General features: G+C 37.6%; 5 protein-coding genes across 15 annotated transcripts in view; 3 read left to right on the forward strand and 2 right to left on the reverse strand.

Annotated features, from left to right (window-relative positions):
- Window positions 1-5,620: 5,620 nt before the first annotated feature.
- LOC108560818 (kelch-like protein 10) lies at window positions 5,621-8,367 on the reverse strand. Of its 2 annotated transcripts, XM_017918513.1 has the most exons (6): window positions 8,140-8,367; window positions 7,638-8,005; window positions 7,165-7,429; window positions 6,841-7,109; window positions 6,246-6,615; window positions 5,621-6,119 (listed from the first exon to the last, which is right to left on the reverse strand). In XM_017918513.1, the coding sequence occupies exons 1-6, from the start codon at window positions 8,291-8,293 to the stop codon at window positions 5,881-5,883; spliced, it is 1,665 nt and encodes a 554-aa protein (XP_017774002.1). In that variant the 5' UTR covers window positions 8,294-8,367; the 3' UTR covers window positions 5,621-5,880. The 2 variants fall into 2 exon arrangements, with proteins under 2 accessions (XP_017774002.1, XP_017774003.1); XM_017918514.1 differs by having other exon boundaries at window positions 5,621-6,131; window positions 7,638-8,214.
- Window positions 8,368-9,909: 1,542 nt separating this feature from the next.
- LOC108560809 (ecotropic viral integration site 5 ortholog) overlaps window positions 9,910-26,941 on the reverse strand; it is a 19,999-nt gene continuing 2,967 nt past the window's right edge. For 2 of the 10 annotated variants that reach the window (XM_017918500.1, XM_017918496.1), the window contains exons 2-10: window positions 14,356-14,631; window positions 14,071-14,291; window positions 13,810-14,001; window positions 13,382-13,744; window positions 13,164-13,322; window positions 12,857-13,093; window positions 11,981-12,757; window positions 11,815-11,916; window positions 9,910-10,797 (exon numbers count right to left, since the gene is read on the reverse strand). In XM_017918500.1, coding sequence (XP_017773989.1) covers window positions 10,504-10,797; window positions 11,815-11,916; window positions 11,981-12,757; window positions 12,857-13,093; window positions 13,164-13,322; window positions 13,382-13,744; window positions 13,810-14,001; window positions 14,071-14,291; window positions 14,356-14,608 — 2,598 coding nt within the window. In that variant the 5' untranslated portion in view covers window positions 14,609-14,631 and the 3' untranslated portion in view covers window positions 9,910-10,503. Of the gene's footprint in view, window positions 10,798-11,331; window positions 11,382-11,814; window positions 11,917-11,980; window positions 12,758-12,856; window positions 13,094-13,163; window positions 13,323-13,381; window positions 13,745-13,809; window positions 14,002-14,070; window positions 14,292-14,355; window positions 14,670-22,129; window positions 22,163-22,480; window positions 22,582-23,327; window positions 23,530-26,941 lie in introns of those variants that run through there. The other 8 variants (XM_017918494.1, XM_017918502.1, XM_017918492.1 and 5 more) reach the window with 8 other exon arrangements.
- On the forward strand, window positions 15,227-16,621 carry LOC108560810 (15-hydroxyprostaglandin dehydrogenase [NAD(+)]-like). The gene is made up of 5 exons (XM_017918503.1): window positions 15,227-15,394; window positions 15,567-15,693; window positions 15,765-15,871; window positions 15,939-16,264; window positions 16,333-16,621. The coding sequence occupies exons 1-5, from the start codon at window positions 15,242-15,244 to the stop codon at window positions 16,469-16,471; spliced, it is 852 nt and encodes a 283-aa protein (XP_017773992.1). The 5' UTR covers window positions 15,227-15,241; the 3' UTR covers window positions 16,472-16,621.
- On the forward strand, window positions 17,214-18,575 carry LOC108560812 (15-hydroxyprostaglandin dehydrogenase [NAD(+)]-like). The gene is made up of 5 exons (XM_017918504.1): window positions 17,214-17,375; window positions 17,444-17,567; window positions 17,642-17,748; window positions 17,810-18,120; window positions 18,182-18,575. The coding sequence occupies exons 1-5, from the start codon at window positions 17,280-17,282 to the stop codon at window positions 18,327-18,329; spliced, it is 786 nt and encodes a 261-aa protein (XP_017773993.1). The 5' UTR covers window positions 17,214-17,279; the 3' UTR covers window positions 18,330-18,575.
- LOC108560814 lies at window positions 20,449-21,918 on the forward strand. The gene is made up of 3 exons (XM_017918508.1): window positions 20,449-20,845; window positions 21,460-21,598; window positions 21,694-21,918. The coding sequence occupies exons 1-3, from the start codon at window positions 20,737-20,739 to the stop codon at window positions 21,785-21,787; spliced, it is 342 nt and encodes a 113-aa protein (XP_017773997.1). The 5' UTR covers window positions 20,449-20,736; the 3' UTR covers window positions 21,788-21,918.

Below are 26,941 nucleotides of genomic sequence, written 5' to 3' on the forward strand. Positions count from 1 at the left end.
CTGACAAAAATAACAATTTTCACTATTTTTTTTTTTTAATATGCAACGAGCATTTCGCAAAATGAATTGTACAAAAAATGACTCGCTTAACGAGCAACGTTTCGCATAACGAGTGACGATGAGAAGAGAAGTCCCTGATTTGGAACAGATTAAACTCGTTAAGCGAGGTTCCACTGTATTCGCATTGTTCTTGTTAAAAAAATAAAACAATCTAAAAATATTACACGAAACTATCCTGTTATTGTTTGTTTTTTACCATTTTCAAAACAATCAACAGAAGCTAAATCAATTAAAAAATATTTTAATATTAAAATAACTACTTATTATTTGATAATTATCATCCAAATGTATAAAGAAAACCATTAATTATTCTGATTTATAACATACAATTATAATGTTTATCATAGACTTAATTAATGATTAACGTCAACTCAAGGAAATTGAATCAACATTTACATTGCTGATTATCAAACGTGAGATTATTTTAGTTAATTATTTTTTTAATAAATATATAACGATAATGAAGGTTTCTATTTAATCCTTGCGAGTCGCAATTCACTTTTGTAAATTTAAAAAAAAATATAGTAATCGCTTTAATAATATCATCAACGTCTTGATTTCGTTCGTGTGGAATTAATCAAAACAAACAACGGCAAAACGCAAAACAACTACCGAACACGTTCAGCTTTTACAACAAACATATAACAACATTGTGTAGCTTAATAAGGTCAAAATGAATACATGTACAATTTAGAAAATATTATTATTTTATGGTTTGATGGAATTTTCCAGTACATCCGGTGATAAAGGGCTAGGTAGAAAATACCCTTAGTATGTTATCTTCCAGCAATCTTGGCCAGAAGTGGATGTAATAATGCCACCCACTACGCAAGTTTAAAACAGAAAACCATCGTAGCTTCGAAATATTTTTGCTTATATCTCAAAAAGTATGAGCGACAAATTTCTTATTAAGCAACCAAATTAAAGCCAAATAATCACTCTTTAAAATATATGTAATAGTATTACTGTATCATTTTTCGTTTAGACATAATTTATAGTCAAACTTGAAAAAATCGTTATTTTAAACTTCTAAAAAGTGCCTTTACATTTTTGCTTATATCTTAAAATGTATGAGCAACAAATTCATTATTAAGCAACCAAATTAAAGCCAAATATTCACTCTTTAAAATATATGTAATAGTATTACTGTATCATTTTTCGTTTAGACATAATTTATAGTCAAACTTGAAAATAACGTTGTTTTAAACTTCTAAAAAGTGCCTTTACATTTCTGTTTATAACTCGATAAGTATGAGCGACAAATTCATTATTAAGCAACCAAATTAAAGCCAAATATTCACTCTTTAAAATATATGTAATAGTATTACTGTATCGTGTTTCGTTTAGCCATAATTCACAGTCAAACTTGAAAAAAACGCAGTTTTTTAATTTCTAAAAAGCAGTGCCTTTACATTTTTGTTTATAACTCGATAAGTATTAGCGACAAATTCTTTAATAAGAAACCAAATTAAAGTCAAATATTCACACTTTAAAATATATGTAATAGTATTGTTGTATCATTTTTCGTTTAGACATAATTTACAGTGAAACTTGAAAAAAAACATTTTTTTAAATTTCTAAAAAGCAGTGCCTTTACATTTTTGTTTATAACTCGATAAGTATGAGCGACAAATTCCTTATTAAACAACCAAATTAAAGCCAAATATTCACTCTTTAAAATATATGTAATAGTATTACTGTATCATTTTTCGTTTAGACATAATTCACAGTCAAACTTGAAGGAAACGTTGTTTTAATCTTCTAAAAAGAAGTGCCTTTACATTTTTGTTTATAACTCGATAAATATGAGCGACAAATTCATTATTAAGCAACCAAATTAAAGCCAAATATTCACTCTTTAAAATATATGTAATAGTATTGCTGAATCATTTTTTGTTTAGACATAATTCACAGTCAAACTTGAAAAAAACGTTTTTTTAAATTTCTAAAAAGCAGTGCCTTTACATTTTTGTTTGTAACTCGATAAGTATGAGCGACAAATTCATTATTAAGCAACCAAATTAAAGCCAAATATTCATTCTTTAAATCATATATACTAGTTTTATATCATTTGGCATCTAGTGATAATTCAATGTCAAACTTGAAGAAACTCGATTTCACGTTCTGCATTTTCTGAGCAAATTTATACGTTTTATGTATCATCTTTTATTTTTTCTTAGCGAAGGAAGATTCACGCCGTAAATTGCACAACTTTCACGTTGAGTAATTGCGATACGGCCTCCTCTGCAGCTAATGGCAAGTGCGATCATCGTGCAAATCAAATTATTGAAATTATCTTCACCTTTCTACACAAAATAAAATATAATGGTCTGGAATTCTCACGTCGGTTTCACTTAATAATTAATTTAGCATCCATCGAATCAACACATCTGCATCGGTTTTCCTCGACGACAATTATACTCTGGAATTAACATCTATTACATATGCATTTTCAACGGTGACACATTTCCTCGTCGCTTTGGAACGTTACATACGTACATGGATTTCCTCGCACTTCCAAAACCTTTCTTATACAATCTCTTTTAGACTTGAATCGCATTACATTTTATTACCTTGAGTAGAAAAAAATGGATTTTTCTTGTGCTGCGACAATGTTTTTCTGCATAACATTTATGTTTTCCTAAAGATTCTTTAATTTTAAATATGAATGTAAAATCCTAGGATATTAATTTAAATAGATATAATCAAACAATAATAAAATATATAAAATAGACCGAGGTTCTATGTGCATAAGAATTATTAATATTACTTCTAGATTAAACTTTAAAGAAAACATTCAGTTCGTGCAGCCTTAGTAGATCAAATGATACACGAAAATGGACTGCAAGAAGCAATGATAGAAAGTTTTTGCAGAATATAAGAATTACAAGTAGAAATTCCTTTTGTCACGTTTTTTTTTTTGCAATTATTGTACGGGTTTCACGTACAAAACTCTAATTTCAATTTTACTATTCGATTCTTTTTGGGCGTTTTGCAATGAATAATTTTGAATAAGATTGTAGAGTTATCTTTTAGCAAACTATTGAAATAATCTCAAGAATTAGTCATGTATTAGCGACGGAATGAAAAGCGCATACAAACATTGTCGGATGTGTGGAATAACAGTGATTCAATGAATGCCTCGAATGTGTGCAAATTAACGTTAATTAACGTGTCGTATTTCGAAAGCGTTATTTTATAGGAATTGAATTTAGGGATTTACAAGTAAGTTATTACCAAACCCAATATTTCTATAGCATTTCCACTTAAATAATAAGAGGAGAAACCGAATAGTTTGAGTCATCGTTACTTTATCATTTTCTAATGGAAACGTTGAAATGTTCAACAAAATTTGTTTATATAAATTTGTATTATAGTTAATTTTCAATTATTTACATTATATTTATTTTTATTTAATTAATTACTATTATTTTGTTGTTATTGTTATTTTTGATCTTGTTATGAAATAGTGATTATAAGAAGTACATTCAAAGCTTGTAGTTTTCTCTTTAATTTGCGTATTTGATAGTTTAATGAGTGGTAATCAATTAATTTAAGAAATGTAAAGGTGTTGCAGCAAATTGACAAAAATAGTTAAATAAATGCTTATATTCATATATATTTGAATCTTTTAGTCTACTGTTCAAAAAAATAATTATTTCGCTTTCGTTTGCTATAAAATATATTAATTTTGGTCAATTAATAAGAAAGTTATTAAGCTTTAATGAGTTGGCGGTTTTCGCGAATCAATAACATCTGCAGGAATATTCAAGAAACATGTCTGCAACCACACATACGTATGCCGGTTGCAGACTATTTCCTACAAATTCCGACAGATGTCGCTGCTGGTATTAATTAAAATGCATATAACTCGAAAGATAATTAGTATTTTAATTATTAGACTTAAGTAATAACATTATATATGTTCAAGCACTATTTTTATATGTTGGTTTAATTAAATTAGAACGTTTTTAAGGATGTGGATTTTGTGCAGCGCCAAAATGCCTGAACTACAACCTTTGGAATATTGCTAACAGATGGCGCCTGCTGTCACAAAAAATTAAATATTTATTTTACGCCTAAAATACAGACAACCAAACATACATACAGTTTGATGAACAAATAGGAAAACAACGTCTTAGATAATGGCTTGTATTTTCGTAAACATTAGCTCCCAGAAGAATATTATATATGGATGTTCATCTTGAATATACAAGGATTACAATTAGCGTGTTAGGTGTCTTCATAATTGATTAACAAACTTTGGTAAAATAACGTCTTCAAAAATGGCCTGTATTTTCGTATACATCAACTCTCAGAAGAGTTTTGGACATTAATATTGATCTTGAATATATACAGATTAAAATGAGTGTAAATACAGATTTGGTATTAGATAGTTTGGAAAACAACGTTTTCGAAAATGGCCTGTATTTTTGTAAGCACTTGTTTCTAGAAGAATTTTGAAAATTAATGTTGATCTAAAATATACAGAGATTTCTGTTGTATGTTTTCTGAAGACAAAAAACTTTAGTGATCAATGGTTGTTTACATGTTCGATTGCTACTTGCCCGAAGTGAAGTGTGAAGTTCAGAGAAAGGTTTTCCATACAAGGAAATAGAAGAAGTAGAATAAACAAGAAATCAAATAAAGACATTTAAATTTAACTTGCGCCAGTAGCTGTCACTCACACAAACGTAAATTTCAAAATTTTAAATTCCAACCAATCAGGAACGACCGATGCTAGGAGCTCAGATACCTCCTCGCTACTCCTGTTCTCCTGATGCAAATCGAAATTTTAAGTCATTTTCGTGAATCAACTTGGAGGGGGGGACTTACATTTTGATTCGCGAAAACTGCCATCGCATTAAAGCTTAATAACTTTCTTATTAATTGACCAAAACTAATTTATTTTATAGCAAACGAAAGCTAAAGAATTATTCTTTAAAACAGTAATTTGCTAATATATGAATATAACCATTTATTTAACTAATTTTTTCAATTTTCTGCAATACCTACACGTTTTTTTAAATTAATCTATTACCACTTGTGATAATTAAACAATCGAATATGCAAATTAAAGAGAAAACTATAACCTTTCCAATGATCTAACTGCCGGCATTGTGGTTTGGTCAGTACATCTACTATAAGTTATACCCTGTGGGGGTCGCGAAATATATTTTTGGGGGTTCGCAAAAAAATAATCGCAGACCAAAAAATTTAAGAATCACTAATCAAATATAGGTATTCCGATTTTCGATATTATCTAACACAAAAAAACATAGTAGCTTTGTTTTACCTTCTTTTAAGGAATTTATTTATACTTATAAAGGAAAACCAGCATTCAAAATGCCAAATAACAATTACATAATTAACATTTAATACTTTTGTAAATTGAAGCACATATCAAGCAGATTAAAAATCAATTCTCAAGTATAAATTAACTATTTTTTTTCATATTTTTGTCAGAAAATCGGAATAAAAAAAAGGTAATTAATGTTAATAAACTCTGGTACTATTCAATTTTTTTAAATTTTTATTTTTACATATGAAGAATGTTTTCTTTAATTGGGTATGTGATGTTATGACAGTGTGTGTTAATTATGAGAGTGTGCGGGTGATGGACGTAGAAAGGCCACAGTTGTATTTATTTATAAAGTTGTATATAAAATTTTATTTTCTCATGCCTCTGATTTCGTCTAGTTTCATTCAGTATAATGCGTAAGAGGGCAATGCCACAATTAAAACGGTTAAAATATTCTTAAAAACAACTAGCGCCGTTGAATATCAAATAAAAATCTAAATGGAGTATGGTTTTGTCGTCTATGGTGCTGGTGTTGTAGTTGCAGCGGTGATTGTGTCTTGCTGCGCTTGACATCCGCTCGCCCCTTGTCCCAACTCGCTGACGCTTCTCCCCAACAGCGAGTAGTCCTTGGCGTTCTGAAGACCACTGATGACACAGGCACTCAGGGCCGATCTGTTCAGATTCATCGGGGCCGCATCGAACCACTCGTTCGCCTCGGAATCATAGCATTCGACGTAGTTGATCGTTGTAGAACCTGCTACGAATCGATCTATAAATTATACATTATAAGGGCCAGGACCGTGAAAGACGTAAACATCCGACGTTGCAATATGATTATGAGCGGTTGTTGGTGGTCGATGCATCTGTTTCGCTTCATGCGTACCGTTGAATCCACCTATGACGAAGATGTACTCGTCTAGGATGACGGTGGCAAAGTTGCTGCGCGGCGAGAACATCTCAGCTATCTGTACCCATTCGCCACCTACTCCTAATCCTCCTCCTCCTATGCTGTTGTTATTGTTGCTGCTGCTGCAGTGATGGTGAAAATTTGGCGAGTACTTTTCGCCGGAGGTGAGTCGGGTGAAGCCGTTGAAACCGCCGAGGGCGTACAGGGTGTCCTTGAAGGCGACCAATGATACTCCGGATCGGGCGGATATCATGTGCGGAATGAACGACCATTGATTTGTGAGAGTATCGTACACCTCCGCCGAGTTCATGACTTCGGTGCCGTTGAAGCCGCCAACGATGTAAATCTGCACAGGTCTGAGCATTATTTATGTTTGCGCGTTTATAAGACGGACGAGTCATAAGTTCAAGCGTTCGGTGATATCGAATTGATTGAATAGGCATAAGTAAAAAAATAATACCAGTATATAGGACAGAGCATGAACTTATGATTCGCCCAGACGTATGCAATTTGCAGATTGGATATGATTGATTTTTTTTGATTATCGCTTTGTAAGTACTTGCTGCAGTACTTTGTCGTCGAGTGCTGCGGCGCTCGCGTCCGACCTCTGCCGTTGCATCGGCTGTATCTGCTGCCATTGGTTCACCTGGGGATCGTAGCGTTCGGCGGAGCTCATCCGGATGCGACCATTATAGCCGCCCATCGCGTAAATCCTGCCACCATGCACTGCCACGCTCACGTAGCACCTGGGGTAGTACATGCAAGCGCAGTCCTTCCACAGATGGGTAGCCGGATCGAAACACCGTACTGTGTTGAAGTGCTCGTTGCCGTCGAAGCCGCCTGAAACATTGACGAATTAGATGGGAAAGTAAAAACAAGTTAATAGCCTAACTACCGATCATGTAGATGAGTCCGTCCAGGGTGCAGATGCCATGGTAGGCTCTAGGCACGAGGTCGTTGTCTCGCGACAGCAACCACCTGTCCGCCCTTGTGTCGTATGTCTCGATGAAATTGGTCGGACTGCCTGCTGTCCATCCGCCCACCGCGAAGAGGATGTCGTGCGGCACTCTGGGTCTCAGCTGCGGATGATGGCCTAGGGTCGCGTCTTTCGGTGCGCTATCCATCAGCTTGAACACGTCACCAATCAACGATTTGCATTCCTTCCTCGGCCGCAACGGCAACAGAAACAAAATCATAATTAATCAATTAGTCACAATTATTAAGCAGCAACATCATCATTGTCTTCAAAAACGCGTCGTGATTGTTTGAAGAAAGCGCGCGCGTGCTCCTATTAACAATCGGCGACGGTGTTGGGTGATCAAGTAAAAAAGACGATGATGAAGCTGTAATATGTGGATTAGGTATTACATTGTCGGCGTCGATAGGCGGCCACTGCAGCACGCTGTATGTAAGGTATTCGGCGGAAAGGTTGCCCATCCTGACGACTTTCAACAGATCGGGCAGATGATGGGCGCGACCGGCGATATCGTGCTCCACCCACTTCTGCACGGCCTCGAATACAGCCTCTTCGGAGCGCACGTTCAGATCGTCGTCCCCCAGGATCTCGATGACATCCTCCACGGGAAGTCGTTCGAATTCCTTGCCGCCGTCACCGCATTTAAGCACCTCGCCAAAATTGAAACGCACGAAACGACGTCCCCTGCGCTCCAGCTCCACGCAGAAGTAATGCCTCGCGAACCGCAGCATTCCCAAACAGTTCTCAGGACTCAGATGATCTTGCGCGAATAAAAAAAAGGACACACTCACACGCAATAATCATAAGAGAAAGTGAGTGTTTTGTGTGCGAGATGGAGAGAGAAAAGAAATGTAATAGAATGTTGGTTGATTGATGTACAGATATTTTTTGTACCTAATATATATTGACAGCAGAGCTGCACGACGCCGAGCACTTCGTACTGATCGGCGTGCCGTATCAGAGGTTCGAGCGTATCATCGGTGATGAGGCAATGACCGGCGTATGCAAAGTCCATCAGCTTCCTGAATATATCGCTGGGAGCGTTCATGACGGCGATCCTATTTTCCGGCTGATTGCGATTGATGGAGTTGGTGAAGAGGGCCTTGAAGTACGGACTGACGGCCGAGAGGATGGCACGATGTACCTTGAACTCGGTACCGTCCTCGCAACGCACGGTGCCGTCGCACAACTGTCCATTGGATCGAAACTCTGACCAGATGGGTGGGAACTCAATCGGACTGCTGGGCTGCGGGCTGCAGTAGCACCTTTTGCTGATATTGCACGACGACAAAGACGTCGACGTCGAAGATGCCGTCGTCGTCGTCTTTTTTTTGCGGCCGGCTCTGCGCGCCGCTGCCAATCTTGTCGCCGATTGATTAGCGCACTTCGACCTCGTCGATTTCCTCAGCTTTATCACAAAATGTTCACTCATACTCCAATTAAAATGAAGAAACTCCGGTTCTTCCTCCACCTCCTTTTGATCAAATTAAAATTGCCTCGATAAAATCATGCGATATTAAAATTGCACTTCCCTCTTCACTATACTGTCACTCTCTCACTACTTTTTTTTTTTCAATATTTTTATTTTTTTGACAAAACCAGGGATTTTATATAATACTCTGACACTATACTGATTTCGTTTTTGTTTCACGCATACTATCATACATATTTCTTCACGAAAACATTTTCGTTTGATCTTCGATGGTTATTAGTAGAGTTGTTATTAGTTAGATAATAGATTATGGTTATTGATTTCTGAAACTTTATTCAAATCAATATACAGAATAAAACCATTCAAATAATACAACAATATAAATATTTTAAAATATCCTTCATATAACATTTAGTAATCGCGAAATAAATTATTGCTAATAGGTAAATTAAATGTGGAACAGTGGTGTTAACCAAAGCCAACACACAATAAGGTAATATGTATGTATGAGACAACAAAAAGTTGTAAATTGGGAATGAGTGGGGTTCATTGACAGGTATGAGTTTTCGATGTCCTGTGAGTGTAAGTATTGTAACACGATATTGCTCGTGTACATAAAAAAACATAAGATATATCAATCTTCAACCCGCTAGGGCGTGAGTCCGTGACGTGGGAAGGTTCAGGGCGCCACTTCCTTTTATAGAGAGGAAGAACTCTAACAACTGCTTCCAGATCAGCAACTTCTTCTCCGACGGTGGGCCTTAGCTCCTCTAGAGCACCTACACCGTCCTCTTGGAGATTACAAATATATCAGAATATCTTCTTAAACTGGAGACCTCAACCGTCTTCTTCCGCGGTTCGCTGCGGTCTCTTCGAATTTTGGAAACATAGTTGCAACGTGGAGCGCACTTGCAGCGTTGTCGATTTTACCACGTTACAGTATGTTGTCTTACTTTCGATTTGGAATGTTTTAAGAGAGAGGGTTACTTTTGTTTGTTTCTTTACCTATTAATCTGATGCTTCCCCTATCCAAAATACTTTACAAGAAGAATCTTAATCTAAGATTTTTTTTTTGTTTTACACGCACAGTTTTCTCACTAATTTTGTTAAATTGATTAATATATTTCTGCTAAAACTAGAATGTAGTTTAAATGCACATATATATATATATGTGTGTGTGTGTATTTTAGAGAGATAAAGAGTGTGTGTGTGTTCAATTGATCAATTTATGCATGAATCAATCTGTATCGGTCGGAACCATCGTTACTGCGTCGATGGGAATGTTTCAATTGTCACATCACATTATTTTAAACAATTTGACACACAGAGGATTGAGTAGATTAAATAATTTAATTTGTACAGAGGAGAACTGTACTATTTAATGGAAAGCTCTGGTAAATAATTTTGCTACCCTGAATTCACCACATATACGATTCACCTATCATTATGATCACCTTCATCATCGTTTGATCCTAATGTAAAGATCCTCATTTACCGTAGCCGCACGCAGTAAATGTGACCAGTTCAAGTTAAATCTCTCATTAAAATAATTATTTACTTAAAGCTAGATACACAGACGACGACAACAACAACAACATCAGCAATAATAATATCATTCTACAGGCTTTCTCTATTATCAAAAAAAAAAGAGAGATTGATATAAAAAACACAGAAAAAAATCCTAGTTTATCACTATACAAGTACATCCAATTCAAGTTGCTGTAGACCTTCTATGAAATTGTTTGTATGCTTTGTGTGTGTGTGTGTATGTGTTTGTTTCTTTTTATTTTTCAAAATATTCTCGATCCTGTGTGGTGGGTTTGCCGTCACATTTGAGCCATCTTGTTTTGGTCTTCAAGATTGTGGTGGTTCTCGTGTGCGGTGGTTTCCGATGTGGGGCTGCTGCTGTTGTTGTTGTGGTTCTCTGGTTGTGGTTTTTGGACATCAGGGAATTGCTGTTGAATCTCCTCGCTGGGTGAATCGGCAATCCGCAGATGCAACGAAGGATCATCGAATATGCGGATCTTTGACTCTTCGTCGGTCGAGTCGATGGAGGCTGTCCGTCCGGTCGGTACCCTAAAAGATCCTTTCGGAAAATTCATGGCCTCCAGTCTCATGACCTGCGAAACGAGAAAAAGACAAGAAGTGCATGCACGTAACCATCAATTAACAACGATTATTGGTGATTGTGATGATGATGATGACCATTGCGGTGGTAGTTGTCTATCAACCACGATTCGAACGTATCTCATCCCACCAACTACTTTAAAATAATGAAAATACTGTCTACTGAAAGATTCTAAATAAATGTATTGTACTGTAAATATATTATTGGGTACATTACGATATTCAATTATATCTCTCATGCACTTGATCTTAGCACAATGAAGCAATCACTCTACGATTAACATAATGTTCGTTCAATGTATCGTGCACTAGGATACGTACAATTGTTGTGGATTGACGGTGGATTATTATCCTGGATAAAACTATCAGGAAGAAATGGTAAAAAGAGTCTACGTGCAAACAGCATGCAATATTCAAACAACAAAGACGAGGAGAAGCATAAATGAGAAGGAGAATGAAGATTGGAAAGGGTAGGGTGGTGCATTCCACATTACATCATCAGCATTACAAAGCTTAATTGCACTTACTCGAGCCATTTCCACGGCTCTGTGTCTGGACTTGTTATGGGCGTAGGAAACTGCACACAATTATAAATCGAATTAATATCGCACGCACGCACGCATCCACATCATATTGTGTGCAAGTAATTTAAAACAGACCAACAACAACCCGAGAGTATCTCACCACCTCATTCATCCACATGAAAGCTAGACTCTCTCTATCTCAATAAATGTAATTATTTACAGATGAAGAAACTCGCATTTCGTCAAGCTCGATAAACATAAATTAAGCAAAAGTGCTAAGAAATCAAGTCGTTAAAATTTAATGCGGAGGATGGGGCCGATGGAAGTTCATGGTGGACAGTTGATTTTGATTGTTGTTGACTTGACACCATTATTAGTATTAGTAGTAGATTAATATCAGTGAAATATTTATTATATTTGTCTTGGGTTTTTTTGCCATCGATTTATTTGGCTAAATAACGATATTGATGATAATTGTCTTCTCACCTCGGCTTGAAGATCGGCAACTTTGTCCTGCAGATCTCGCACGCGGTCGCTGTCATCGACTTGATGGCTCCGCAGCTCTCCCTCGGTCGCGATCTCCTCGTTCTGCAACGTCAAGCATGTATGATATTATCCACCTAACACAACTACCACCCTCATCAACACCTACCTTTAATTCGAGCTGGCTTATCTTTTGCGTGAGCTCGGCGATAGCCTGAGTCTTCTCGGTGTCGCTGATTCTTGCTTTCATAAGCTCGTCCTTCATTCGGCTCTCAAGATCCGCGTATCTTCTTCGTTCGATCAGTTGATTTGACGCGCAGTCGCGGTCCTTCAGTTCGGCCGTCTCGAGCAACTCCTTCTGCTTCTTAATCTCCTCGTCCTGCCTCCTCAGCTGGTTCGTTCCGACCTGCACTTGCGTCTCGAGCTCCATCACCTTCAGTCGTAGCTCCTTCACCTCGGTCAAGGTCTCCATCTCTCTTATTCTGGTAGTCATAAGTTCCTCTTCCAGTTTTTGCGTCTCATTCCTGCCGCCGCCCCAGAGCAGCTTCTTGGGTGTGCTCAGTGCGTCGCTCGCCATCGACAACGATGACGAGGAGTCCTGTCTGCCATCCTGCAGATGACGCTGCCACTGCGAGCTCAGTTCAGAGACTCTCTGTCGTAGATCTTTGAGCGATAGGTTTGCCTCGGCTTCGCGTAGTTTCACCGCGATCAGCTCCTCCTGCAGATGAGCCACGCTATTGTCCGGCGTGATTTCTCGCAGCGTTTTCTTGTCCTCCTCTAGTTCATGGATGCGAGCACGCAAGTCACGTATGACAACGTCGTTCTCGGCTTCCCTCAGTCTCACCTTTACCAACTCTTCCTGCAAACACACAATCATCGACTCCCTCTGCTCGAGCTGCTCCGCCTTCAACGACATCTCCTCCAACGACGATTGCCGCGATGAATGCTATAAATAATAATAACGATAATGGTGAAAATGTGCTGAAGAAAGAAATGCTGGAATTCAAAATATTTGAGGACGATGAAGACGCTCAAGTTCCATTACCGTTTCCTCCATAATCAGAGACAACTGTTTTATCTTCTCCTGGGCCAATGCCAACTGATGCGTGGTAGCGAGATGAGTGTGTCGGAGACCATCCAGTTCCCTCTGTACAACAAATGTGGTTTCCTCCTCCTCGGCTCGGCTCACCTGTCCTCTCACCAATCTATCCGCCAGTGCTTTGCTCTCCTCCTCCAGCATTTCACACCTTTCCTTTAGCTTCTTGTTGTCATTCCTCAATCTCTGCAACAACGAATTAGAATTAGTGAATTAGAAATCGATCAAACGCGAAATAATATGGTTAAACAGTTACTTTTAATTCGGCCATCTCCTCTTGCTCCTTCGCTTTGATTATGCTATACTCTTTCTCCAATTTCTTCATCTTCTTAGTGTTAATCTTCATGCCAAAGGAGGACCTCATTAGCGACTCCTGGTCGGCTTCAGCGCGCGACGGCAATTCTTTTTGGAAGAACTGCAATAAAAAATGTGAGGATGCTATTGATTGAGGTGAGGGTGATAGATATTTCATACTTTGAGCATTCCTTCCATGTCCATCGACATCAGGTCGTCCCTTCCCAAGGTGAGCATGGCCAGAGCTACCTTAAAGATGATTTCCATTCCTTCAGAGAGGAACACGTCCATTATTCTGCAGGCTAAAGGGAGGGAAAGTGTCGTGGTGAAAAGCGTTAAGAACCAGCTGGAGGCGTACATGGACGTGTGGAAACATTGGGACTGGAAGTGTCTGTACAGTTCGGGCAGTTGCTCGCTGACCAGATTCTCTAGTTGGAACATGCACAGACCCAATTCGGCCATGCTCGGTTTGAACATGTCGCGCATTCGGTAATCCTCCATGATCTTCACCAATACCGCGAACGTCTCCTCCTCGGGCATTTGCTGCAAATAATCATCGTCGTTTTAATAATATTAATAATAATAATAATAAATTAATTAATAATTACCTGCATCAGCAGCAGCCCGACGATAAATCCTGTTCCTTGACAGTAGCCAACTTCGCGATCGTGCAGCGAGTACGCTTTGATGACGTTGAACAGAGACTCCTGACCGAGTCCATCCTTCTCTTTGAAGAAGTCGTGCTCGGGATAAGTTCGTGCGATGTCACGCCTGATGACCTTCTCGCAGGGCGACTTTGTCTGAAACAGAATGGACATGAAGATATTTGAAGCAGGTGAATGAGTTAAATGTAACAGTGTTTGATTTACCTTGATGTATTCGGCGTAGAGCTTCTTCTCGGTGGCTTCGGTCGCAGAGCAGAGCAGCTGCCAGGCAATTCCCCTGAAATGCACCGGAATGCCACGTCGCACGTAATCTCGTACTTGCGCGTTCTGCTTCTTCCACGAGGTTTCCCAGTCGCCGATAATCTGACCCCAGACGGCCCACAGATCTTCGCCATCGTCCACCTTCTCTTGCGTAGAACTAGCTCCTGGTGGAAGAATAAAAAATATATTAAATAACCGACAATATTAATGTTTAGCATCTTCTTTTACCTGATGTTAATGATATTTGCGAGGTGTCCGAGCTCTTCCTCGAATGTCCTGATGCCGAAGCGCCGCCGCTCAAAGAGTTGAGCGACTTGGCATCGGACTCGTAGAGGCGATTCGCCTCCTCCAGTTTAGCTAAGAGAGCCAGCTCGTCGCCGGAAACTGCGTTGTTGTTATTATTGAGATTACTGCTGATGCTGTTGTTGTTGTTATGGTTAGTGCACGGAGGACTGTCCAGCCTCATGGCTTCTGGGGGCATCGTGTAACAGGCCCCATCTGACTCTACAACGACAAGGCAATTTAACGATGACGATACACTTCTGAAACAATACAAAATTCAAATTATTTCTGCTACTTGAAGAAGAAAAAACACGCACAAAGAATAACATTATGTATGATGATGATGATATTAATTAGCAGCAGTACGAATTGTTCTTTGTTGAATCTCTGTAATAAATATTTCATATTATATTTTGTTGCCTATTATATAATATTGATGTTGTTTCCTTGCTCTAGCAAATAATCTATATTCAAAAGATTAATTTTAATTTTGTTAACAAACATCGCGATACAATATAAATAATAAAGTTAAGAACATTTGGATTCTTCTCGAATATACGTATTTGTGCAATTCCATAAATTCAAGAAACAAGGAAGCGATGATGATAAGAAGAGAGCATCTATAGATTTTGCAGCAACAAAACCAATCAACCCGACACGTGTTCATTACACTGTAAACAAGTGCAAGATTAGTTCACGAGCACTCAAAATCACACGTACGAAGTTTTGTTTTCGTTGTGTTGATATTGATATTATTCTCGTAATTATAATAAATTGCGACCGCCTGAAAGATAGAATGACGTAAAGTTTCAAGGTTGCATTGCAACTACATATGCCACCAATTTTCTCGAAATGGTTCAAATCGAAAGACAACTTTATAGCTGAGACAATGTTTCCGATCTCTGAAAAGGTGGCTTTGGTGACCGGCGCTCTAGGTGGGATCGGTCAGGAATACATCAGGGCTCTGCTCCAGAACAACATTAAGGTAAGTAATAAATATCTCACCAGCTTAAAAAAAATAGGTCAAAATGCACATTTCTTTCTAAATTTATGAAATGTAATTATTTTCTGCAATATTAATCACTAATCATTATATATACGCTCTTTTATAACGAAAAGTAGTCGAATGCAAATTTATTTTATACGATTATATGTAGGGTGTTGCATTGGTGGATATAAATGATGCTTGTGCCGAGAAGTTTATAGAGGATCTGAAGAAGTGCTTCCGAGGGCAGAGATTATTTTTCATAAAGGCCGATGTAACGGATTTGCAGCAATTAGAAGGTAAGTGGTTTCATCGAGCTGCACCATTCCAATGGAAGTAACGTATTTTTTTCTGTTTATCTCGAGCTCAGATGCTTACAAAAAGACGATAGATCATTTCCATCATCTAGACATCGTCGTCAATAATGCAGGCGTTCTGGATGAGAGAAATTTCGAACGGACACTCAACATAAACCTGGTAATTTGTTTGTTCTCAATGTAAAACGTATTAGGTAGATGATATGAATTGTTGTAATGTTTATTAGATAGCGACAATTAGAAGCACGTATTTGGCGTTTAACAAGTATTTGAAAGACTTCAAAGGAGGCGACGAGGCCGTCGTGGTGAACACCTCATCGATAGTTGGCCTGATGCCGTATGACTGCATTCCCACGTATTCACTCACCAAGCGAGGGGTGATCACGTTGGGAATGGTGATGGGCACGAAAGGCCACTACGAGAGGACCAAAGTGAAGATCATCACAATCTGTCCCGGAGGCACCGAAACGCCGATGCTCGACATGTATTCGGACATGCCCGATGAACTGGCGGAGATGAGCGAAGGTCTGATGAACGAGAGCACTTTTCAGAGGTTCGTAATAGATTGAAAGTTTTAGCGCTTAATTCAAAATGTTTATATGATTTATCTTATATTCGCAGTCCGGAGTTCCTTGGAAAAGGCTTAATCAAGATTCTGCACGAGGCGACAAATGGTTCCGTCTGGATCTGCCAGAATTGTCAGCCCGCCACGCAAGTCCACATCGAAAAGAACAACGTACTGCTCAAATCCAAACACTGACCACCCACCCTGTCCATCCATAAATTATAAATCTACATCTATTCATGTTTTTCTCTCTCTTCCTTTTCCACTTCATCTTCAAATGAACTATTAATATGTTTTATATATTAAGTGTTCAATATTAAATAAAATAATATATTTACAAGTAAAGTCATTGAATTATTATTACTTATTATTCCCACACAATAAAATACATCCAAAAAGAAAACAGACATCGATCTTGATCTTCGTGATGATGAAAAAAAAAGAGAATTTGTTGATTAAAGTGCAAGGTTGTGTGGACCGCCGCCGCCGAAGACGACGGAAGGAGAAAGTCGTTCAATGGGATTACTGCAAAAATTCGGATGATTAACGAAATTAAGGTAAGTGAAGACCTTGCCGAACAATGAACAAAAACATGTGACCCTTGAGCTTTTGCAGGTGCAACACGACAGGTGCGATACTGGAATGCAATATTAAATTACTCAGAGTGATCTGTAAATCGTCGCGCGAGAACAAGAATTTCCCAAGATTATATGGAAAGCAACACAAAACGCAAAAGTAACGATCATTTGATAATTTGTAATAATTGTTAATAGAGTTAAATGACACAACAAAGTGTAAAGGTTGATTATAATTGGTTATAAATCATTGAAATTTATTTATTTTTAGATAATATTAACTGAAACAAACAGGTTCAAAACAAAAATTTCCATGTAGAAAAATAATTTAAATATATATATATATATAAATGTGTGTGTTTGTGTATATATGTATATGAAAGAATGCCGCAACAAGTCATTCGTTACTCGACTTTTTAGCAGAAAAGATGTTCGACGTGAGGGAAACTGTTGCGATTGTGACCGGCGCTTTAGGCGGCATCGGTCGAGAACTTGTTAAAAGTTTGCTCAAGAGGAACGCCAGGGTACGTTTTTTATAAATTATATAATCATTCAAATTGATTAATCACCGAAATTGATTTGGTATATGAAGGGCGTCGTACTTCTGGATATCGTAGATGAAAACGAAGAATTCTTGAAATCTCTGGACGTGGAATTCGGTGGAAATAAAACGTTATATTTGAAAGTGGACGTATCGGATGCGAAGAGCGTCGAAGGTCAGTAGTATCTCGTTTATTACATATCGTAGAGATTTTCAAAATGTTGAACAAACAAAAAATACCACCCGCAGATGCGTTCAAGAAAACCATCGATCGTTTCGGCAATCTGGACATCGTCGTCAACAACGCCGGCGTCTTGAAGCAAGATGACATCGATGCAACAGTTCAAATCAATTTGGTGTGTACGAATGAATGAAAATATCAATTCGAATTCTTTATATTTATTCATGTGTTTTTAGCTGGCCACCATTCGTATTTCGAATTTGGCGTTTTTCAATTATCTGCCAAAGTACAAGAGCGGATCGGAAGGTGTGATCGTGAATATAGCCTCGATCGCAGGATTAGTGCCCATGGAATCGACGCCCGTCTACGCTGCGACCAAATTCGGGGTCGTCAGTTATACTCAATCGATGGGCACCGAATCGCACTACAAGAACTTCCCCGTCAGGTTGATGGCCATCTGCCCGAGTGCCACCGATACACCGATAGTCAATAATATCAATGATTACTTCAAGAATCTAATCGACATGAGCAAGATGAAAATGCAACCGTATAAATATCAATAATAATGATAATGCCAGCATGAATGTGATCGAAACCAATTTTTTCAGGCCCGAAGCAGTTGGAGAAGCCCTCGCAAAGGTCCTTGCCGAAGGGGAGAACGGATCCGTTTGGGTATCAAAGGACAACTTGCCAGCCATCGAGTACAAATATAAAACCGAAATACTGCCACTCGTCGAGAAGTACGTGTGGCTGTAATTTATGTATTTGTGTGTTATCACACAACAATTATTCCATTATTATTGTTTTACACACGGTGATGTGGAAATTAATTTGCATATACAATAGATGAGTTGCTAAATTTGTTATCTATTTAATGTAAAATATAACCAAGAGAAAAACAAATAAAAAATGCAGGTTTTATTGCATTATTTAACGCAAATCATGAACACACAGTATTAACAAGAATTAGATGTGGTAATTGTGACCGCCACTCCACCTCAGTCATCACCTGATTCAGAAATCGGTCCTCCAAAAAAAAATGATAATCAAATTTAAGGATACCCGAGTTAACTGGATAAGAAGTAAATACGAGACTCTCTTTGGATATTTTCGTATTTCTACTTTGCAGCAGATTTGTTTTTTTTGTATATTTAAATAAACTGTTATTACATATGTAGTGAAACCTCGCTTAACGAGTTTAATCCGTTACAAAATTTCCGGATTTTTACTCGTATAGTGAAACACGTTTTCCCATATAAACTAAAGTAAATTAGTATAATGCGTTCCTTGCCGGAAAAAAGTATAACTTGGACACCTTTTTAAATGGTTTTGCTTTTCATATCTATGGTTCTTTTTATTCTTTGGCTTTTTATTCGGTGACTTGCAAGTGTTAATAAAATTTTGTACAAAAAAAAAACACAAAGAACGTCCCAACAAAGTTTGGAAATATGTATGATCATAAACACAACTAGAATGCAACTTTTGACATAAAAAATCATAAATAACATGTCTGAATATAAGTTTGGAAATTTTGTGACCACTAAGATGACCACTAACAGTAGGAACTGTTTTGCAAAAATTTGTGATCACAAACAATACTAAGATGCAACTAGAATGACCACTAACACTAGGAACTGTTTTCCAATTCACACACGGTGAAGTGAGTTTATATTTGTTTATATTACTTGAATCAATTCGGGGACTTGTTGGAAGTCTCTTTATACTTTTAATATTTGTTTATATAATAAAGCGTACATAGTTTGTTCATATATTATAATTATATTTGCAAAGTATAGCCCGCATTAAACAGAGATGACAAAGAAAAATATATTGAAAAATACACATATGTGTACACAAGTTTTAAAAATGATGTAGAAGGCGCGCAATCCAGGACTTCTCTTCTCATCGTTATGCATTTTTCTTACAATTCATTTTGCTCGTTAAGCCAAATGCTCGTTATACGAGGTTCCACTGTATATAAATGGTCTGTAACAACAAACATAATAATTAAGTTCAAATATTTTGATTAATAAATTTTATGTATTATTTTTAAAATAATCGCACATAACTAATATTTAATAAGCAATAATGCGAAGAAAGATGTTGGAAATTGCAGGTAGGTAGTCTTTTGAAGTGCAACAGTTAGCAGAACGAAGCAAAGGTTTCGAGTTTGTGTAGAGAGCGCAGATAGATCTATTTGATTATGAATATGTACGTAAATGACAAGTTTCTTTGTAAACGCAAAATATATGTTTGGATTAGGAAATTTCGTCGCGGCACCCACGAGTCTGTCGGCCGAAAATTTTCCGACATCCCGCGTAAAGTCAGCGCTTTCTGTTCACGACCGACCGATGGAAAACGGTTTTCTCCGCGGTCTCGCGCGATAACCCGTGTCAATAGTTCAATGTTCTTTTAATCCTGTCCGTCTCCGTAATCTCGGATCTAGCGGAGAGCAATAGAGAGATAGTGTATGTGTATGTATGAGAGAGAGATAGAGACGCCGCACATATAATTGGCGCAATTATTGGTCCAGCAAAAGGACAAGGGCACAGACAGATATTATTAACAAACACCATTTCACAGTTTTTTTTTTTTTCTTTCGGGTGGAGAAGGAGAAAGTCCACGTCTTGTATTTATTATAGTCGGCAATTGCTCTGCATCGCTATTATTCTTTTTAATTATTATTTTTTTTTTCATAAAAAGCCTGAAAGATAACTGAAATAATCATCATCGTGCACATATTATTATTATAATAAACGATACATTGTCAATAAAACGGTGTCAGGAAATGTCTATATAACAATGTGATATTTGTTTTTATTCTTTATCGCTGTTTGACCTATTATCTCTCCGCAAGACCTCCGTATAAAAGCATTCGGTTCATTCAACATCCACCAACTATTCGGGCCCGTTATTCGTCCCGTGTACATCCAAACCTCAGAGCATACACACGTACGCAACTACACACAGAAGAGCGCGCGTGCACGTACAATACTCGCACACGCACATATTCTTCCTCAGCGACGACGACGACCACGACGATTCGACAATCACAATTGGACTAAATACGACGTCAGGGTACAGCACTTAGTCATCTGCGATCGTCGAGCAGTAGTAATAGTTGTAATACGTGCTGCTGAAAGAGCAAGAGTTGGCGGCAAAGATGAAAACTGAATTTGGGATCTTTATTGTTACCGCCGCGGCGCTGTGCATTTTCACGACATCTCAGGCAGCGCACATCCAGGACACGCAGCAAGGCATCCAGACAGACGGTGAGTTCACACTCGATCGACTTCCAAACAACTACAATTGTTACGATTAACGATTTCACATGCGACCATTAGTCAGAGCCAAAAATGTACAGAGCGAGAGAATGAGAGATTGAAAGTAGTTTCCGAGGGTTATCAAAGATGATAAGTGGCAAAAGAAGACCACAAAGTAATCAAGCGCAGATGACGACAAGGCATCCAGATAAAGAGTGTGTGTATTTGTGTGCGTGAAAGAGAGAAAGATAAAAGTAAGAGCGTTTTGTGTGTGTGTCCGTAGGTAATTTGTTTGACGATTTGTGCAATAACGCGCGCGCTTGTCATCTGTCAGCCTTGAACCTATTATAAATTATTTTTTTTTGTGTTATTAACCCTCGGGAGATAAAATGCAAAGGATTGAATGGACGGACGCCGTCCGGAAATTTCCACGCTCATCTTCTTATCAAATCATGTTGTTACAATTTCATTTAGCAGCCAATAAACATAATGTTATTAGCTGATATCGTCAGCCGAATAATGCAATTGTGGACGGGCTGTGGATGAATGGATAAATTTGCAGATCCAGACTCGTCATTCGTCCACAATTATTATCATAAATCATTAACATTGATGACTTGCAGAGAAAATATATTGCACCGATGAGAGGGATCCCAATTTCAAGTTGGCGGCGGGGGAGCAAGGACCCGGACCACGTGGCACCTGCATGCTCGTCAAGTGCGAGGGTGTCGTCGATGGAAAACCAGTCTTGACGGCGATCGGGTAACTAAATATTGTTTAGCGCACAAAACGAAAAAAAAAATAATACATGTTTGAAAATAAAAAGAATGTAGATTGCAATGGAATGATGATTTCAGATGCGGCGTTTTCGTGGCCACGGCCGGATGCAAGGCGACCAGCTACGACAAGACCAAGCTGTATCCGGACTGCTGTCCCAGTGAAGTCTGCTAGATAATGAATGTATGTAATAAGTATTACAAAGTTGTGCATTACAACAACAGAGAGAGAGACACACACACACACGAACCGGACGATTCGCATTCCATAATAAATGCACGTAAAAGAAGACGATGAAGAAAAGAGCAAACAAAAAAAAACGACGAATCTGAAAGATTTTTTGACACATTTTATAAATGCTATTGTATATAAATGATTTACTTATTATAATTATTATTATATATATATTATTATTATTAAATTTAAATTTGGGATTTTTTTTGCTTCTTTTGCTATTGATTTATTTGTAATATATGTTTCTCAGCAATACCAAAAACAAAGTGCGAAGAGACTCACCCAATAACTCAACGAAACATACGCTCAACGTACCTGAAACCAAAGAAAAATATGCGCGTTAATACAAATTTAACAACAAATATGGTGGATGCGCCGGGACAAAGAAACAAAATTGTCAATTCGAGAATATACACATATATTGAATATTTATAGCTGCAATTGAATCACGAATGGAAATTCATAGCAAATATAAAAGCGCATGTTACATAACTACGCCCTAGTATCGCGGTCAATTTTTTAACGTAGGCCACCAGTTGATGTTGGTTGCTGCAATACGTAGACTACCCACGATGCATGCACTCGGTAAACATACATGGATGGATATTTCAAATAAAAGTAATTAATTCTTACCGTTTATTGTTAAGATGTCTTGCGTACCAATATCTAGTAGACACCAATTTCTGCAACACCATTTCGGTGCGTCGGTTCTACTCTCTCCGCACACTTCATAACTACCAAACAAACCAAATAAGACACAACATGAGCACGAGCAAATATTGTTATCCCAATTTATTCATCTACATATCTGTGCACATAACACATATTCATTGAAAACAAAAGTTGCGAGATATATCACTGTGGAAACGATACTATAAAGTGTTCGTCTGTTCTACTCGTCAGCGACACCGAATTAATTTGCCACGCTTGTATATTGAAAGTAATGGACATGTTCATCTCAAAGCAATTTCACTAAACGATATTAATTTCTAAATAATCGCACAATGATTGTGCAAATTAAATTCAAATCTAAAATCGGGCAATATACATGCTTTTTTTATATTGCTCCAATAATTATGTTTTACTTTAGACAAAACGAAGAAGAATGAGCTGATGAACTTTCTCTGCTGGAGAAAGTGCTCATATCTGAGGATTTCAAAAGGAAGAAAGTTTCGCTCAAGAGCTTAAAATTATATATCGTTTAATTTGTGAAGAGGTTTTTTTTTCTCTTCAAGATTTAAATTTGGAGCACTTCAAAAGGAACACGATAGCGAACACTCGAACACCAAAAATAAATTAATGGTATACTAGAGAGCGAGATTATTGATTTTAACTACGAGCTTCTCTTCTCAGCGTTGATTTTCATCTACACACACACACACAAAATGAAAACAACAACAACAACAACAAGAAACATCAACAAACAAAATTAAATATTAAGGTGCACCTAATTACGAGTGTATGATTCGGTTGTAATTACCATTGCAGTTGCGTGTTTGATATTATTCTGTCGTTTTGATAGACAACAGTTTGGATATGATGATGATGATTGATGAGTGGTTACGATTCTTTCTGTTGTTATTATGCAACGAAGATGTTAGGGTGGAGATTTCGCAGATCGGACGATCCGCGCCCGTCTTTCGCGGCGCGTTTTCACCCTGGACTGGTACTTTCATCCCCGGTGCATTCGGTCGCGCTCGGTCCCAATTCAGGGCTCGCATCCCCGACTGGAGCCGATCGATAAAGCGTCTGAACATTTTTAGCCTGGGATGCAGCGAGATAAATATGTTCATACGTCTTGCTTATATCATCTATTATGCAATTATTATGTAATTGCAGTTCTTATTGTTATGATTCAATATAATAAACATACACAGTAAACGAAAATGAGACAGAATATGGAAGAAAGAACAAGACAAGTAAATTATTTTTTCTCATTTGTCCTATTTTGGGACGAGTCCAATGAATAACAGCACAATCTATTCCCGATTGCCGACCTTATGTGAATGCAATTTTGCACTTTCGACGTGCGACTACGACCAGTGCTAATCATGGACGCGTACGAATCAGAGGTGTACGACAACAAGATCAAAATCAACCACTGGAAGGACAAGATGATGGAGATGAAGAAAATCTATTATACGTCCGAACTGAAGCTGTACCAATTGGAACTGACTTTAGCGTAAGTCGACGGATGTCCGGACATAAATCTTATGATGATTAATGATGATGTTGTTGATCTGTTCTATAGGAAATGGGATAACGCGAAGAAGCTTAGATGGTCGGTCAGGAATCGCGAAATCCAGAGCCCCGTCTACCACGAGCCAAGGGTCCGCAGGAAATTAGAATAAACAACATATTATTAACAAAATTCGTTTGAATTGATTTTGCCTGCATAACAATGTCGATGTATGAGACGTTGCATACCTTGCAGTGTCTGCAAACGATGACTAATAAATAATTAATATAAACAGGTATATGTGCACGACCGACTTCCTTTCTTTTTCTCTCTGCATTTTTTCTTTCAAGCTAATTTTCTTTGTCCGCACGATAGTGTTAAATTCAAGTCTGGCGAATGGATATGAGTGAATCATCGCCGAATGCGGAACGCCGATCACTTCAAATGCGATAGATTGTTTCAATATAAATACCAACGGCAATGAATCGAATATATAGAGGAGGCAATGGTGCAAACGCACCGAGGAATTTTCTAAAAGAAACAAAACTAAATACACGTTTCGTTCAATAGTAAAAAAAAACAAAGCAATGAAATTACGAAACAGTTAACAGTCGTGAAACAAAAGCGAACTTAAAAATAAACAGCCAACATGATAATAAGTTTGTTAGTTACCAAACGAAATGTCGCAATTTCAATAATGTTGATATTTACGATGTTACAAATACTTTTAGCGGACTGCACAGGAAGCATTCTTCGTTACAATTTTTTCTATTTGAACCTCGAGCGAGGAATAGAAAATTAGCGCCGCAATCCTGCAACTAACGTGTATTACATTACACGTTAATTGTAATCATGAATTTGGTGCTGCCACGAAGCGCGACGTCCCACCCAATTAACTCTGCAAATTGGTTTTAATAATAATTCCATCAAAACTCTCACCTCCGCTAACGGTGGACGACTTTACACCCCCCCAATCGCCCTTCTCCCATTCGTTCCGTTCCCAAAATACGATTAAACATAAATATTTTTTTTTGTTAAATCATCTGCGCGAAACTAATACTAATAGGACGTTGATGATGAGTACAACCGGAATTGAAAGAGACGCACGTTCTACGTCTGGGCATTGTATTCGAAGAAACAGGAAACTTAACGGTTCATATTTTTAAGTGCTACATTCTAGCTAGTAACAGTAACATTATTTTCCATATGCATACGAACAGTCGAAGAACAAAATTACACACTTAATAGCATATGGCTTCAACCAATGCAGAAAAAGAAAGATTAAATCAAATAAAAATGAATCGATTAGGAAACGGTGAAAGTGTAATTTGCAAGAACAAAAACGACGATAATTAACAAACGAAATTGTTAGAAATAATAATGTTTTTTTTTCATATTATTGCTAAACTTTATAATAATAACGCGAACGTCGATTCCTCTCGTTCATAATGATTTCTTCTTTCGTTATTTCACATTCATTGTGCGAGAGTTGAACGTACGCTCGATTCGCACGCAAATTTCACGCTGCTGACCGTATTACCGTTGATGTTTCGTTTGAAATATGTAACAAACGAAGAAAAACACACATTTGCACGATAATTTTAAAAATAGTTTATGTCTGTGAAGACATTTGGCGAAGATCCGATGAGGCACAAACAAAATACACACATGAAACCTGTTTTATTGGTATAACATGACTCACTTTTATTGCCGGACCACTCACTTTTTCTCAGCCGCACACATATTGTACAATGTGTATCCACGATGTGGATTAACGAAAAAGAAACATATTTTAAAATTGTCCAACGCAGAGACACGAAGTAATAATTATTATTAATGCAGTTTTAACAATGAAATGTAATGGATGCAAATTCAAGTGTTATTCCTTACACGAAATGAAATCAATTTACAATTGGGTTGCGTGCTCTGTTAATCGGATTTAATTGCTTACGAACACCAACATTCAGAAGATCAACCAAAGCATAGCAGAACAAATCAGAGCAATCGCTAAAAACACGTATGAATGGAGAAATTTCATGTTTGCAATAATCGACACATTGAAAATGTGTTTGCGAATATTTGTAACGTTCGATGATATAAAAGTAAAGGCGTTTGTTCCTATTAAATATCATCATATCGGGTTGCGCACATAAAACATACGTCCATTTCATTTGGAGTAAGTAGGGCGTGAATGCCAACAAACGAACGCGCTCCGCAATATTCACCATTCAGATACCTAGATATAAAAAAAAACGTACAAAAATGCTCATTCTAATAGTTGAATCATCATCGTATTGTGTTAACAGGTTAATGGACACGAAGAGAACTGTGTACAGTGGAACCTCGCATAACGAGCAAAATCAATTGTAAGAGAGATGACTCGCTTAACGATCATTTTTAAAACTTGTGTAAAAATCCGGAATTAAACTCGTTAAGCGAGGTTCCACTGTACATCGATTCCACTATATTCAATATCTAGATCAGTGATTCCCAAAGTGGTCTATATCGACCCCCCGGGGTCTATGACAACCTGCAAGGGGTCTACGTCAACGAAAAAAAAAATTTGGGGGTCCATGAAATGAAAATGGAGATCCACAATACTGGATCGCAACATACACTGATGGTACCTATTTACTTACATTATACTATCTTATAATATAAAGACATATACATTATTTATAAAACTACTTATGAAGTAAAAAGAATATTATATATGTTTATAAAATTGTGTAAGATGTAGGCATTCGCTGTGTGGTCGCAATACATTTTGAACTTGTAAAAACCTTGAATATAGCGAATTATGGAATATAGCGAGGAAATTTTTAATTTCTTTTCCATCGTCATACCTAGTGGAAAGGGGGTTCAGCGCTGTTACCAATCTCCTAACGAAAAAAAGAAACAGACTGGACATCATT

This window comes from Nicrophorus vespilloides, unplaced genomic scaffold (assembly GCF_001412225.1).
Source record: "Nicrophorus vespilloides isolate i.1.1-1 unplaced genomic scaffold, Nicve_v1.0, whole genome shotgun sequence".
Lineage (NCBI taxonomy): Eukaryota > Metazoa > Arthropoda > Insecta > Coleoptera > Silphidae > Nicrophorus > Nicrophorus vespilloides.

Coding starts and splice junctions, on each gene's coding strand:
- LOC108560812 (XM_017918504.1), top strand. CDS start 17,280: ATGTTCGACGTGAGGGAAACTGTTGCGATTGTGACCGGCGCTTTAGGC. Junction 17,749..17,809: donor CAACAGTTCAAATCAATTTG/GTGTGTACGAAT, acceptor ATGTGTTTTTAG/CTGGCCACCATTCGTATTTC. Junction 18,121..18,181: donor AGCAAGATGAAAATGCAACC/GTATAAATATCA, acceptor CAATTTTTTCAG/GCCCGAAGCAGTTGGAGAAG.
- LOC108560818 (XM_017918513.1), bottom strand. CDS start 8,293: ATGAACGCTCCCAGCGATATATTCAGGAAGCTGATGGACTTTGCATAC. Junction 7,430..7,637: donor CGCCTATCGACGCCGACAAT/GTAATACCTAAT, acceptor CGGCCGAGGAAG/GAATGCAAATCGTTGATTGG. Junction 7,110..7,164: donor CGGACTCATCTACATGATCG/GTAGTTAGGCTA, acceptor TCAATGTTTCAG/GCGGCTTCGACGGCAACGAG.
- LOC108560814 (XM_017918508.1), top strand. CDS start 20,737: ATGAAAACTGAATTTGGGATCTTTATTGTTACCGCCGCGGCGCTGTGC. Junction 20,846..21,459: donor GCAAGGCATCCAGACAGACG/GTGAGTTCACAC, acceptor GATGACTTGCAG/AGAAAATATATTGCACCGAT. Junction 21,599..21,693: donor CCAGTCTTGACGGCGATCGG/GTAACTAAATAT, acceptor TGATGATTTCAG/ATGCGGCGTTTTCGTGGCCA.
- LOC108560810 (XM_017918503.1), top strand. CDS start 15,242: ATGCCACCAATTTTCTCGAAATGGTTCAAATCGAAAGACAACTTTATA. Junction 15,694..15,764: donor GGATTTGCAGCAATTAGAAG/GTAAGTGGTTTC, acceptor TCTCGAGCTCAG/ATGCTTACAAAAAGACGATA. Junction 16,265..16,332: donor AACGAGAGCACTTTTCAGAG/GTTCGTAATAGA, acceptor TTATATTCGCAG/TCCGGAGTTCCTTGGAAAAG.